The 15,321-nt window shown below is 33.8% G+C and overlaps 1 protein-coding gene across 1 annotated transcript in view; it reads right to left on the bottom strand.

Moving 5' to 3' along the window:
- ADGB (androglobin) overlaps positions 1–15,321 on the bottom strand; it is a 208,058-nt gene that overhangs the window by 96,442 nt on the left and 96,295 nt on the right. Inside the window, exon 13 of the mRNA XM_004044802.5 lies at positions 9,683–9,812. Within this exon, the coding sequence (XP_004044850.4) occupies positions 9,683–9,812 (130 nt within the window). The remainder of the gene's footprint in view (positions 1–9,682; positions 9,813–15,321) is intronic.

Raw genomic sequence — 15,321 nt, 5'->3', positions numbered from 1 at the left:
GTATGCTGGCTATTTTTTATGATTATCTTCTGGATAATCTTTGTCTCTTTAAAACTAATACAATCAATAATTTAAATTTTTTTTAAAAATTTCAAAAAATGTTGACAGATATTCATTCTCCTCAATCACCTATTAATCTCTGATTTCTAATTAACACTAATAGATTTGTTCATCTGTATGTGATGATGTGCCCTCCAGAGTATCTTATACCATCACATAAGCTATCACATCCAACAAATAAAAGCCAAACCAATTAAAGAGGAGTTTTTCAAAGTTTCATTATGATTTGGAACATCAGTTTATGGATACCTTCTGTCTCTAAGAATCTATTGTTATAATTTAGAACTACATTTACAAGCATTATCATATTGCAATGGCTCAAAATTTTATTATAACGTTTGAAAGTTGCATAAGAATTCCTCTAAAAACTATTGTGTATCTATATGGGAAAAAATAAAATTGGTCTCATCATTTTATATCATACACAAAAATCAGTTCCCAATTAATTGGATTTTATAAAAGTAAAACTATAACATTTTAGAAGATGATTAGCAAAATAATTTTATGACCTAAGAATAGGGCAAATTTCTTAAACCAGATATAGAAATCTCAATCATATATAATCATAATATGATTTTATATATATATGTAATATGATTATATATGATTGAGATTTCTATATCTGGCTTAAGGAACCAGATTTATATATGAATATATAAATAAATTCAACCACATTAAAATTAAAAAAATTGTTTATACAAAGACACAATATTTAGGAGCTCTTAGCAGTCATATGGAAGAACAAGACTTTCCTGTATTTGCCCCCTGCAAAAACATCAATTTGAAAAATAATCCACATAAGAAAATATCTTCATAAGAGCTAAAGAAACTTGGTGAAAGGTTATAGCAACTGAATGTAGCACAGAAATAAGACACATTGAAGAAGGTAGTAAGGACAGTTTTGCATCACACACATCACTCCCAATCCCAGGAAAAGAGAGATACCCTCTACTTGGGAGAAGGAAAAGGAAGTAAGGACTGGTGTTTGCCTTGGACCTAAACACAGGCTGGACCAGTAAAAAAAGCAGTAAAGTAGATCCCTACCAGGCCTAGGGTCCAGGCCACCCAATAGACCCTGGTGGCTGGCTGGCCCCCATAAACTGAGGCCCCAGGCCCACCCTTGCAGAAGCTGGTACTCCAGGTCTATGCCAGTACCAGTCTAGCCTCTGTGGAACCAGATTTCAGGCTGGTTTCCAAGGACATACATTCTAGACCCAATCCTGCAGACGCAAGTGCCAGGGTTGCCCACCTGCTGATCTAGGCACTAGACCAGCCTGTTCAAGGAGTACAGTAACAAACCTGCCTGTGGGCAACCTGCCAGGAATCTCTAGATGATCTGACTGGTGAAGGGCTTTCCCAGACAAGGCCAGTCTGCAAGTATTAGAATAATTTACTACTCTTAAATTTACAGACACCAACCCATGGTTACAAGGACCAAGAACAATAATGGAAACATGACCCCACCAAAAGAACAAAATAAAGCACCAAAAGTCAGCTCTAATGAAATAGAGATTTATAATCTGCCTGACAAAGAATGTGAAATGATTGTTTTAAGGAAACTCAGTGAACTTCAAAAATAGCAAAACACAATTAAGTGCTATCTGGAAAACAATGAACAACTAAGATAAGAAATTTAACAAAGAGATTGGAATTATTTTAATAAACTAAACAGAAATTCCAGAGGTGAACATTACAATGAATAAAATGAAATTAAAAATGCAAGAGAAGGTCAACAGCAGAATCAATCAAGCAGACAAGGAAAAGAAAGAAACTGTGAAATTGAAGACAGGCTATTGGAAAATATGCACTCAAAGGAGGAAAAAAGAAAAGGAATGAAAAAGGACTACACAGTTTATGGGGCAGTATCAGAAGAGCAAATATTTGAGTGATAGGAGTTCACAAAAGACAAAAGAGAGACAAAGGAGTAGAAACTTACTTAAAGAAATAATAGCAGAAAACTTCTCAAATCTGGGGAAAGTTATATATATCCAGGTAGAGGAAGGTAGAAGGTCTTCAGATTTAATCCAAATAGTACTGTGCACCAAGACATACTGTAATCAAACTATCAAAAATCAAAGACAAAGAGAGGATTCTGAAAGCAGCAAGAGAAATGAAGCAAATAAGGAGTTATAATTTCTCAATAAATTTCTTAGTAGAAACCTCACAGGCCTGGAGAGAATGGGATAATATAGTCAAGGTACTGAAGAAAAATAATACTAAGAAAGTATACTGTACTTAAAAAAGATGTCCTTCAAAACTGAAGTGGAGATAAAAACTTTCCCAAACAAAAAAAGCTGAGGGAATTCATCACCACAAGATCTGTTTTATGAGAAATACTACAGGGAATTCTTCAAGCTGAAAGAAAAGAATGGTAATCAGTAACATTAAAAAATGAGAGTATAAAACTCACTGGTAAAAGTAAGTACATAGTCAAATTTAGAATACTCTAATACTGTAATGGTGATGTTTAAATCACTTACATCTTTAGTATGAAGGTTAAAATTTAGTATGAAGGTTAAAATTACTAAAATAATAATAATTGCAATAATTTGTCAAGGGATATACAATATAAGAGATTGTAAATTGTTACATCAAAAACATAAACCATAAGAGAGACAGAGTAAAAGTGTAGAGTTTTTGTATGCGATCAAAGTTAAGTTGCTATCAGCTTAGAATATGCTGTTACAGCCATAAGATGTAAGCCTCATGGTATTCATAAAGTTACAACCTATAGTAGATACATAAAATCAAAGCAAACCACTAAAAACATAACCTAATCACAAAGGAAAACAGAAGAGAAGAAAGAAACAAAGGATCTACAAAACAACCAGAAAAAAATTAATGAAATAACAATAGTAACTGCTTACCTACCAATAATCATCTTGAATGTAAATGGATTAGATTCTCCAATCAAAAGGCATAGAGTGGCAAAATGTATTTAAAAAACAAAGACTCAACTATATACTGCCTACAGGAGACTTACTTCACCTTAAAGACACATATAGACTGAAAATAAAAAGATGGGAAAGGATATTCCGTGCAAATGTAAGGCAAAAGAGAGCAGGGATAGCTATATTTATATCAAATAAAATAGACTTTAAGTCAAAAACGGTAAAAAAGAGACAAATAAGGTTATTTCATAATGATAAAGGTGTCAATTTCTTAACAGGATACAATAATTATAAATATGTATGCATCCAACATCAGAGCACCCAAATGTATAAAGCAATATTAATAGATCTAAAGGGGGAGAGAGACTGCAATACAATAATAGTTGGAGTCTTCAGTACTCCTCTTTCAGCAAAGGATAGCTCATCCAGACAAAAAATCAAAAGAAAACATCAGACTTACACTACACTTTAGATCAAATGGACCTAACAGATATATACAGAACATTGCATCTAGCAGCAGTGGAATACACATTCTTCTCAAGCTCACAAGGAACATTCTCCAGCATATTCATATGTTAGGCCACAAAGCAAGTCTTAACAAATTAAAGAAGATTGAAATCATATAACTACCTTTTATAACCACAATGGAATGAGTCTAAAAATCAACAACAGGAGGCATTTCAGAAAATTCACAAATAAATGGAAACTAAACAATGTGCTTCTGAATGAGATATTAAGAAGGAAATTTTTAGAATATCTTGAGACAAATGAAAATTGACACAGTAACATATCAAAATTTATAGGATGCAGTAAATGAAGCTCTAAGAGGGAAATTTAAAGAAGAATTTCAAATTTAAAACCTAATGTTACACCTCAGGGAACTAGAAAAAAAGAAAGCAAACTAAACCCAAAATTAGTAGAAGAAAGGAAATAATAAATCTCAGAACAGAAATAAACAAGAAAAGTAAAAAAAAAACACTAAGCTGATTTTTGAAAAGATAAACAGAACTGACAAACCTTTTGCTAGACTAATTAAGAAAAAGGAGAAAAGACTCAAACAAAATCAGAAATAAAAAAGGGAGCTTTACAAATGATACTGCAGAAATACAAAGAATCCACTATGTATAATTATATGACAAACAATTGGATAACCTAGAAGAAACAAATTTCTAGACATATACAAATTACCAAGACTGAATCGTAAAAAATATAAAATCTGAACAGAACACTATGAGCAAGGGGATTACATTAGTAATAAAAACTGTGGCTTATGTCTGTAATCCCAGCACTTTGGGAGGCTGAGGCAGGTGGATGACGAGGTCAGGAGATCAAAACCATCCTGGCCAACATGGTGAAATCCCCTCTACTAAAAATACAAAAGTTAGCTGGGTGTGGTGGCATGCACTTGTAGCCCCAACTACTCGAGAGGCTGAGGCAGGAGAATCACTTGAACCCGGGAGGCAGAGGTTGCAGTGACCCGAGATTGTGCCACTGCACTCCAGCCTGGCCACAGAGCAAGACTCCATCTCAAAAAAGGAAAAAAAAGAGAAAGGAAAAAAAACCAAAAAACTGTCCCATGTTGGCCAGGTGCAATGCTTATGCCTGTAATTACAGAACTTTGGGAGGCCAAGGCAGGAGGACTGAAGCCAAGAATTTGAGACTAGCCTAGGCAACATAGCAAGACCCCATTTGTAATTTTTTTTTTTTAATTAACCAAGTGTGGTGGTGCATGCCTGTAGTAACAGCTGCTTGGAAGGGTAAGGCAGGAAGACTGCTTGCCCAGGAGTTCAAGGCTGCAGTTAAGTTATGATCATGCCACTGCACTCCAGCCTTGGCAACAGGGAAAGACCCTATATCTTAAAATAAAAAGTCTCCTATCAAAGAAAAGTCCAGGACCTTATGGCTTCACTGCTGAATTCTACGAAATATTTAAAGAATAATTAATACCATCCTTCTCAAACTCTTCCAAAAAAATCTGACAAAGAGAGAATACTTTCAAACTAATTATACAGGGCAAGCATTATCTTGATACCAAAGCTGGACAAGGACACTATAAGAAAATAAACCTTAGGTCAATATCCCTGAGGAACATACATGCAAAAATCCTTAACAAAATACTAGTAAACATAATTCAACAGCACATTAAAAAGATCATTTACCATGATTAAGTGGGAGTTTTCCCAGAGATGCAAGGATGGTTTGACATATGCAAATCTACAAGTATGATATACCACATTAAAAGAATAAAAGACAAAAACCATGCACTCATGTGAATAGATGTAAAAACAGCATTTCACAAAATTCAACATCCTTTTATGATAAAAAACCTCTCAACTGACAACTAATATAAAGAATGTACTTCAACACAATAAAGGCCATATATGACAAACTCATAGCTAACATACTCAACAGTGAAAAGTTGAAAGCTTTACTTCTAAGATCAGGAGTAAGACAAGGAAAATAACCACTTCTATTCAACATATCACCTAAAGTCCTAGCTAGAGCAATTAGGCAAAATAAAGAAAAGGCACTCAAATTGGAAAGAAAGAAGCTAAATTTTTCCTCTTTTCAGATAATACAATCATATATAGAACCCCTTAAAACCCCATTAAAAATCCTGTTAGATCTAATATATAAACTCAATAAAGTTTCAGGATACAAAATCAACATACAAAAAACAAAAATAGAACTCAGTAAAATAATTCAATTTACAATAGCTACCAAAACATATTTAGGAATAAATTGAACTGAGGACGTACCTATATTCTGAATACTATAAAATAAAACATTGATGAAATAAAATAAGACTGAAATAATTGGAAAGATGTCCCATGTTCATGAATTGAAAGAATTCATATTGTTAAAATGGCTGTACTAGCCAAAGCAATGTACAGATTCAATGTAATCTATCAACATTCTGATGAGATTTTTCACATACTAACCAAAGCAATTGTACAGATTCAACGTAATCTATCAACATTCTGATGAGATTTTTCACAGATATATTAAAAACATCCTAAAATCCATGTGAAACTACAAAAGACCCTAAATAGCTAAAGCAAAAGAACAAAGCAGGAGGCATCACACTACCTGACTTCAAAATACACTACAAAGCTATGGTAACCCAAACAGCATGTATCACCATAAAAATAGACCAATGGAACAGAGTAGAGAGTCAAAAATAAATTCAAACTATTATGGTCGAAAAAGATTGACAAGAACACGCAATGGAAGAAAGGAGAGTCTCTTCAGTAAATGATTTTGGGATATCCATTTACAAAAGAGGAAAGTCACCTCATACCATATACAAAAATTAACTCAAAATGCATTAAGAACTTAACTTTAAGATCTGAATGTATGCTGAATGTATGAAACTGTTAGAAGAAAACTTAAGGGATAAGCTCCAAGAACTTGGCCTGGGCAACAAGTTTTAAGAAATAATCCCTAAAGCACAGGCAACAATCGCAAACAGACAGAAGGAATTAAATCAAACTAAATTTTTTTTTTTTTTGCACAGCAAAGGAAACAATTATAAGGAGACAATCTATAGAATGGGAGAAAATATTTGTAAATCATACATCTGATAAGAGGTTAATGTTCAAAACATATAAGGAACTCAACTCATCAGCAAGGAAACAACCCAATTGAAAAATGAGCAGAGAATCTGAATAGGCATTTCTCAGGAGAAGACATACAAATGGCCAACGTACGTGTTTTAAACAATGCTCAACATCACTAATAATCAGAGGGACATAAATTAAGACCACAATGAGATATCACTTCACATCTGTTAAAATGGCCGTTATCGAGAAGACAAAAATAAGTGTTAGTAAGAATGTGGAAATAAGGGAAACCTTGTATATTGCTGGTGAGAAGGTAGAATGGTGCAGCCACTGTAGAAAACAGTATGGAGGTTGAAAAAAAACCACTAAAAATAGGGCAATCATGTGATCCAGCAATCCTACTTCTGAGTGTGTATCCAAAGGAAATGAAATCAGTGTGTCAAAGAAGAAAGAGATACCTGCCTTCCCATCTTCATTATAGCATTATTCACAAAGCCAAAATATGAAATCAAACTAATTGTCCATCCACAGATGAATGAATATGGAAAATATGGTATATATACAAAATAGAATACTATTCAGCCTTTAAAAAGAAGGAAACTTTATCATTTGCAATAACTAGGATAAACCTGGAGGACGTTATGTGAAGTTAAATAAGCCACACACAGAAAAATAGATACTGAGTAGAATGGTAGTTACCAGGGGCTAGGTGTGGGTGATCGGGAAAATACTGGTCAAAGGATACAAAGTTTCAGTTAGTAGAGATAAATTCAAGAGATCTGATTTGCAACACGGGGCCTATAGTTAATGTATTCTTGAAAATTGATAAGACAGAAGATTTTAGTGTTCTCACAACAAAAAATGAAAGGAACGTGAAGTAGTACATATATTAATTAGCTCAATTTAGTTATTCAGCTATATATATATTTCAAAACATCATGTTTTACACTATAAATACATACATTTTTTATCAATTAAAAATAAATTTTAAAAAGACAAATAAGATTGAAAAGATAAACTTAGAACATATGAAATACATATCTAATAAAGAATAAGTCTCCATATTTCACAGAGAACATCTATGAATTGGTAAAATAGGAACATACAACCCAAATGGAAATTAGGCAAAAGACATAAGCAGGCATTGCACAGCAGCACAAACAGAAATGGCAGTAAATGTATACAAAGCTGTTCAGTCACAATAACAATCAGTTCAATGGAAAAGCAAAATGAACTACTTTTTCTTACCAATCTGATTGGCAAAATTTTTAAAAAACCTCTACACACTCCATGTGGCTATAAGGAAATATTCATACAACCTGGGTGTAATCTTATCGTGTATATTTAGCAATAATTATTTTAAAATTCCAATAGAATTGTATTTGTTGGCCAAACAATCCAGCTACATGTACAAATTCATTCATAGCAGTATTATTTATAATAGCAAAAGATTAAAATCAACCCAAGATTCCATCTATAGAGATTGATAGAAATAAACTACAGTTCACTCACATAATAAAAATTATGAAGCTTTAAGAATGAAGACACTCTTTAGGTGTAGATTGGAATTATCTCCAGCATATATTAGGTATTTTTAAGATTATTTAATTTTGAGTTGAAAAAAAGGAAGTTGTGAAATATTGTGTGTGTGTTTCTTTGCATTTACATTAAAAAATCCTGAAAGTTTCCTACAGAGGGCAGAATGGTGAAAATGGGATAGAGAGGTACATAAATGGAGGCAAGATTTCTTTACATTTGTTTTACATTGGAAAGCTCAGCATCCTACTGCTCAAGGTCATTGCCAAGGTCTGATTTTTCAAATTCCAAAAATAGCAACCTCAGGCATATATGGGTTAATATGTCAATACATCATGCATTTATAATAAAAAATAAAATACCATTTTATACCCACCACATTAGCAAACATCATACGGTATCAAATGCTGTCATAAAGAAAACTCTTGGTGTTGACAGGTGTGGGTATTACTACACCCATTCGGAAAATGGTTTGGTATTTTATTGTAAGGTCAAGGAGGTGAATGAATGCCCTATTAACTAGACTCCTAGATTCATATCCCAGAACAGGGTTTCCTAATATGATATCCAATGAAGCTCATAGTTAAATTTCACAAATCCATTAATGTGGATGGTTAGAAAGACATTACATGTTTGACACTCAGCATTTTTTTCAATTACAAATTTGTCAATACAGGCAAGTAGTCACAATGTTGAGAGCAGTAACTGACCCTATCTACAAAATGTCACAATATTTTATATTGTATTATAGTTGTTGCAAATATCTTACAAGAATATGTAAGCTGATTACTACTTTGAAATTACAGTAGGTATTAGACCTGCTGCTGTATTTCATGTGGTCATATCTCCCCGTCTACAAATACTCCTGTGACCTATATGGCTAGGTAACTATAGCAACTATGCTTAGTAGTCATTCAACCACCAAATAGTGAAGTTGTATGTTCTCTCACAGTGCTAATTATGTTCCTCATCAATAATTCTCAGTTAATTAATATGGAGAAAAAGATGAGTTGTTTTCAACCTGTTAGAGTTTTAAAAAATTGTTAAGGGGAGCCATAGCACGTAAAGGGTTATGAACCCTGAAACTAAAGAAACTCTTGTACCTGTTTCAAGGGACATTTGAGAAAAATCATGGTACCATTGCTTACAATAGTAAGAAACAAAAAGCAAGAATAGTAAGTAAGAATATTTCTTACAATAGAAATAAGAAGCAACTAATATAGCCACTAACACTGTGATAGATTAAAAACCATTTGTAGCATAATTTTATACAATAAATACCATTGGTTAGTGAAATGAACTGGACATGAAACAAAAGGGAGGAATCTCACAAACAAGATGTTACATTATAATTGGCAAAATGAGAAAAATATGAAGTTGTTTAATACCAAAATCTGAGTGGCCGACAGAAAATACAACCAAGAAGAAACACACAGGGGACTTCTATAGCAGATGACTATTCCATTTTCTAACCTAGGTGATAGATACATAAGAGATTTGTTTTAACACTATTCTTCATACTGTTCAGATCCATGTTATACATTCTTTTGTATGTATAGTATGTTTCACAATGTAAGGAAAAAAATCTTGTCTCATTAAGAGTTGGGCCAACAGTAAGAGTAACATAGTCACCTGAGATGTAGCTTTTGTTATTTGACTCAAGTCTGTCTGGCTATGTGTTGCAGTTTCATCAGTTTCACTGACGGAAGGTAAATCAGATCCTGGAGGTATTCCTTTCTTAATTAAGGAGCGCACAAAATGCCTAAAAGGAAAACAAAACCCCAAACTTCTGTTATTTTGATCTTCTGTTTAAAGTTATTAATAAATAACTGCATTTTTGTCAACAATAGAAAGTTCTGATTGTGTTCTATTTGTCGTTCTCATTCTTTTACTACCAGTAATGTTTTTTACCTCATGTTAAAACATTGAATATCTTTCTATGCGACTAAAAATATTGTATATTAGTCAACAAATTGATGTAAAAATTCTAGAACACTATTTGTTTCAAAGCTTTGGTGGTCATCTTTGAATTTTGATGATCAAAACAGAAATTTGATATGTGGAATTGATTTAATTAAGTATCAGAGTGATGTATCAGTGAAACAGAACTAGGAGTCAGAAATTTAATTATGAGTCTTGAGCACTTAAGTTTATAACTGTGACATTCATACCAGCTACCCGAGCATACAGTCTTCCTTTCAAGTAATTGGCTGATATGACTCCAAATTGCCCTTGCCATCGCTAGAATTTTATAGGTACGTAAAGACATTTTTGTAGTATATGTATTTTTTAAGTAAGTGTGTTTTAAAGATAAATTCCATGTATATAGACTTCATCAACTTGGATATTTTTTCCAGTTAGTGTTCTGTAAAAATTCACTTGTAACTAAACGTCTCTGATTTACACAAAACTGCCACTAGAGGGTAGCACAAACTTGGTTGAGTCTCCAATTCTACCAGACATGGCCAGGAGCCAAGAATGGGTAAACCTGGAGTGTTGCTACAAAGACAGTGTTCCTAAGACAGAAAGTTGTGATAGCAGTCACTTTCAAAGGCTCACTAAAAAACAGGCTTGCTCTTATGTTGATCTGCGACAGCAAAGCAGGACAAGGGGCATGTCTATCACGTAGGATGAAATGCCATCCACATATCTCTGATTTGGCTCTGTCAGAGATGAATATGTAAATGAACTAATAACAGATTCAAGCAGTGAATAGATTAGTCGAATCCAATCAGGTGATGAAGCCACCTGTATCTGGGTATTAGAATTTCATGTACTTTAATCAAGTAATACAGCTGAAAGAAGATAAAAAGTAAGTAACTCAGGGAATTTAGGTTATGAAACTAATCCATTTGGGGTCCCTATTGGCATAGAGATTCTAAAAGGCTGGCTATGACTATTCAAATTGTAAGAAAATTTATCCTTGAGGTCTGAAGTTCTATTTCTTACAACCCACAAAATCTCTGATATGCAAACTCAACTAGCTGAGAGATAAAAATTATTTTGAATAGCAAAATCATCATCTTAGAGAGTGTGGTGGTGAATTTTAGGTGCCATCTTGGCTGGCTTGAGGGCTGCCTAGGTGACCAGTAAAAAGTTATTTCTGGGTGTGTCTGTGAGAGTGCTTCCAGAGGTGATTGGCGTGTGAGTCGGTGGATTGAGAGAAGATCCACCCTCAATGTAGATGGGTGTCATCAAATTACCTGGAGGCCTGGGCAGAAGAAAATGACAGAGGAAAGGTGAATTCACTTTCTCTCCTGGAGCTGGGATGCCCTTCTTCTCCCGCCCTTAGACATCAAAAGTCCAGGGCTTCTGCCCTTCGGACTCTGGGACTTGCACCAACAACTCCCTGGATTCTCGTTACCTTTGTCTTCAGACTGAGAGTTACACCATCAGCTTCCTGGGTTCTGAGGCCTTTAGATTTGGACTGAACCACGTGCTACTGACCTCCCTGGTTCCCCAGCTTGCAGACAGCCTATCTTGAGTCTTCTCAGCTTCCATAACCAATGAGCCAATTCCTTTAATGAACCTCCTGTCATATATCTATATTTGTATCTTTATCTATATCTATGTCGATGTCTATATTCCACATTAATTCAGTCTCTCTGGAGAACCCTGACTAAAACTGTGGGTAGCTTAAGCATGATATTAATCAGAAATCATGAAGCATTAACATTTTTATGTTAAATTTAGAAAAATTCTGTGTGTGACTAAATGTTTGTGCTCCTCCAAAATTCGGACGTTGAAACCTGATCACCAATGTGATCAGGTTTATTACATTGATTTATTAGAAATTATAACACAAATTTTATGCTGGGCATGGTGGAACATGCCTGTACTCCCAACTACTCAAGAGACTGAGGCAAGAGACACCACTTGCCTCAAACTCAGAAGTTTGAGACCAGCCGGGTAACAGAGCAAGACCCCATCTCAAAAAACAAAACAAAACAAAACCCCAAAAGTTGGAGAAAAAAACTAGATTTATTAATTTGCAACAATAGCAAAATTATAAGATGAAAGTAGCAGGAAATGTTTTTTTCTGGTTATAAAGCTGTCCCACATGGCTTGACATTGCCAACTGCCAATATTTGTCTAGTAGTGCTGTGCAGTGCTCCCTCCCTACCCACTTTCCAATGTTCAGTTGTCGATACATAGAACTGACAAAACCTTAAAGGTAAAATATTTGAAGAATATCTTTAGTATTATAAACTTAAATAGAATAAATAAAAGTGTAAATTAACTGCCTGTGATGTAAAGAGTATCTAAGAGTAGGAAAGCACAATGAACACGGTACAGATCTAAATTTTGACTGCTTTTCTCTTCTCAGCTTATATTCCTATCATAGATTATAGTCTATCCAAGAGAAGGCTAAAGCCATATTTAATGGCCATTATATGTGTGACCGATGGTACAGACCATTCAATAATTTTAATAAAGTTTTATTGAAGCTTAAAATACATGTTTAAATGTTCTTAAACAATGAATGTACACTTGCTGAAATATCACAAAGTAAACACAGTCATATCACCATTATTCAGATCAAGCATTTTTCATATTAGTAGCAATCCACAAACCCTGCCGGAAGCATGTCCCAATCATGGCCAACTCTCCTCACCACAGATAACCACGTTGGTTACTTCCAACACCATATATTGCTTTTTAAAATTGTTCTTTTCTTACTGTATATTAATAGGATAGCTGAAAACTAACCATGTAATTTGTGTACCAGACTTCTTTGGTCTAAATTTTGTGAGTGTATGTGAGACTCGTCCATATTGCTTTGTATAGCAGTCTTTATTTCACTTTTATTGCATTATATTACTGCATTATATTTGTCTTTGGCTTTACTATGATGTGTCTAGCTGCAGTTTTCTTTGTATTTATATTACTTAGTCTTTTTAGGACTTCCTGAATCTTGACTTAAACTTTTCCCTTTAGGGATTCTTTTGGCCATTAAGATTTGAGTTTTTAATTATTTCCAAATCTCTTTATCTTCTACTTCTGAGAACCACTGGCAAGTACGTTGGTCATGTTCAACGTGTCTCATAGGTCTTAACTGTACTTTTTTTTCCCATTTTTTTTTGTCTCCATGCTTTAGTCTGGATATTATCTTCTAATCTATTTTCAACTTTGCTTATTCTCCTTTAGTCTGTATCTAATGTGTTCTTAAGCACATCTATTGAGTTCTGTGTCTTAGTCATTGTACTCCTTGCTTCTAGAATTTCTATTTTATTTTTTTAAACCACTTTACATACTTTCTTTTTTAAATTTTCACCACTCTATTGAAGGATAATTGAAGTACAATTAACTGCACAAATTCAAAGTGTAAATTTGCTAGTCTTTATGTGTATAACCATGTATTAGCCACCTATTGCTGCATTAAAAATTACCACAATTTTAATGGCAACCATCATACCCTGCACTCATATCATCCAATACACCAGTTATTGCTATTTGTGAAGTTCATGGTCACTTCTGATTCAATAAAAACTTCAGACCTAGCTTCACAGTCTTTCTTTCTATCCCTATTGTGATGTTCAAATATTAGTGAATTTGGGTTCCTCTTCCTCCTCCTTCCCCCTTTCTCTTCATTGTTCTTCATTGTCTTTGCTGTTGTATTTAGTTAGTTTTTTTTTTCCCTAAGAGTGACACACCCAGTTTTCCACATTTCTATGACAATCATTTAATCTTGTAACTTAATTAGCTGGTAATAACCGAAAATATTCATCAGTGCTAATGATTAAAGTAGGTAAGATGCTTTTTTGTTGTTCTAAAACAGTAGCCAAATCTGTAAAGCCAGACAGATTTTCCCATCAGCATAATTACTAGAAACAAGAAAAAAAATTAGAGTACTTCTAAATATGAAATACACCAAGCCTCTCTGGCTCTCTTCTGTCTCCAGGCAATATCCCAGTTTCTTATCACCACCTTTAATCTCTCACCAGCTTGCACTCTTACATTGTCTACTCCTTTTAGGAACATAATTTGAGCAGCTTTGACATCTCACCAAAGCAGTAAAACAAACAATGTGAAAGAGAAAAGTGAGGGCATTTTTCAATAGTATCTTTGTTTTACATATAATATTTTCATATCACTTTATTTTTACAGTCAGAGTTTTCATTGATTAATTAATAAATTTTTCCTCACAAAAACAGTGCCCTTGCTAGTTAATCCTCTGTGTCCCCTCAATACTTTACTTAAATATCCTTGGAATAAGGGGGCTCATTTATTTTTTTAAGTTTTATGATGCTAAAGAACATTTGAAGTAGGCCTTATTTCAACCAATTCAAAATTTATCTTAAAATAAGTATTTCTGGCTGGGCACTGTGGTTCACACCTGTAATCCAAGCACTTTGGGAGGCCAAGGCGGGTGGATCACCTGAGGTCAGGAGATAGAGACCAGCCTGGACAACATGGTGAAACCCCATCTCTACAAAAAATACAAAAATTAGCCGGGTGTGGTGGCACACACCTGCAATCCCAGCTACTTGGGAGGCTGATGCAGGAGAATCACTTGAACCCGGGAGGCAGAGGTTGCAGTGAGCCAAGATTGCTCCACTGCACTCTAGCCTGGGCAGCAGAGCAGACTCCATCTCGGGGAAAAAAAAAAGTATTTCTTACTATAAAAGGGAACTTAAGAAATATTGCTTTTGTATAATCACTGCAATGACACAAATTTTAGTATATTTGTCATGAAAGCATACATTTTTATTTATTAAATAAAATTGATTTAAAAGGTTGAAATGCTTTAACTATCATATTAGGACAATTACATTCAACTGGTCTTCTCAATAGGGCAAAGAAAATGCCACTTAGTTATGTTGCATTATATGAATGAATGAGCTTTTCATTTTAATCTATGAATAGTAATATGGGTTAAAATAATAAAAACTAAAAATAATATAATACTGTTATAGTAAAATGCTACAATTATGGACAGGTCACTTGTTCATTCCTTCTAATATTTAGAAGAAACTTATGCAATGATGAAAATGTTCACTTAGAACATTTGACTACTGAGAACTTAAAATGTTGCTAATGCAACTAAGGAAATTAATTTTTAATTTTATATAATATTAATTAACTTAAAAAATTTTACATAGCCCCATGTGCCTAGTGCCTACCATACAGGAAAGAACATAATTTTAAATACTGAATAACTTAGGTGCTTCAAAATATTTTAATATTTTAATCAATTCAATTAATATTTACTTAATACCTATGATTTACTTAATACCTATGATTTCCAAGTTACTATGTTAAATATCCAA

Source organism: Gorilla gorilla, chromosome 5, assembly GCF_029281585.2.
Source record: "Gorilla gorilla gorilla isolate KB3781 chromosome 5, NHGRI_mGorGor1-v2.1_pri, whole genome shotgun sequence".
NCBI lineage: Eukaryota > Metazoa > Chordata > Mammalia > Primates > Hominidae > Gorilla > Gorilla gorilla.
This window is presented reverse-complemented; position numbering and strand designations above follow the sequence as displayed.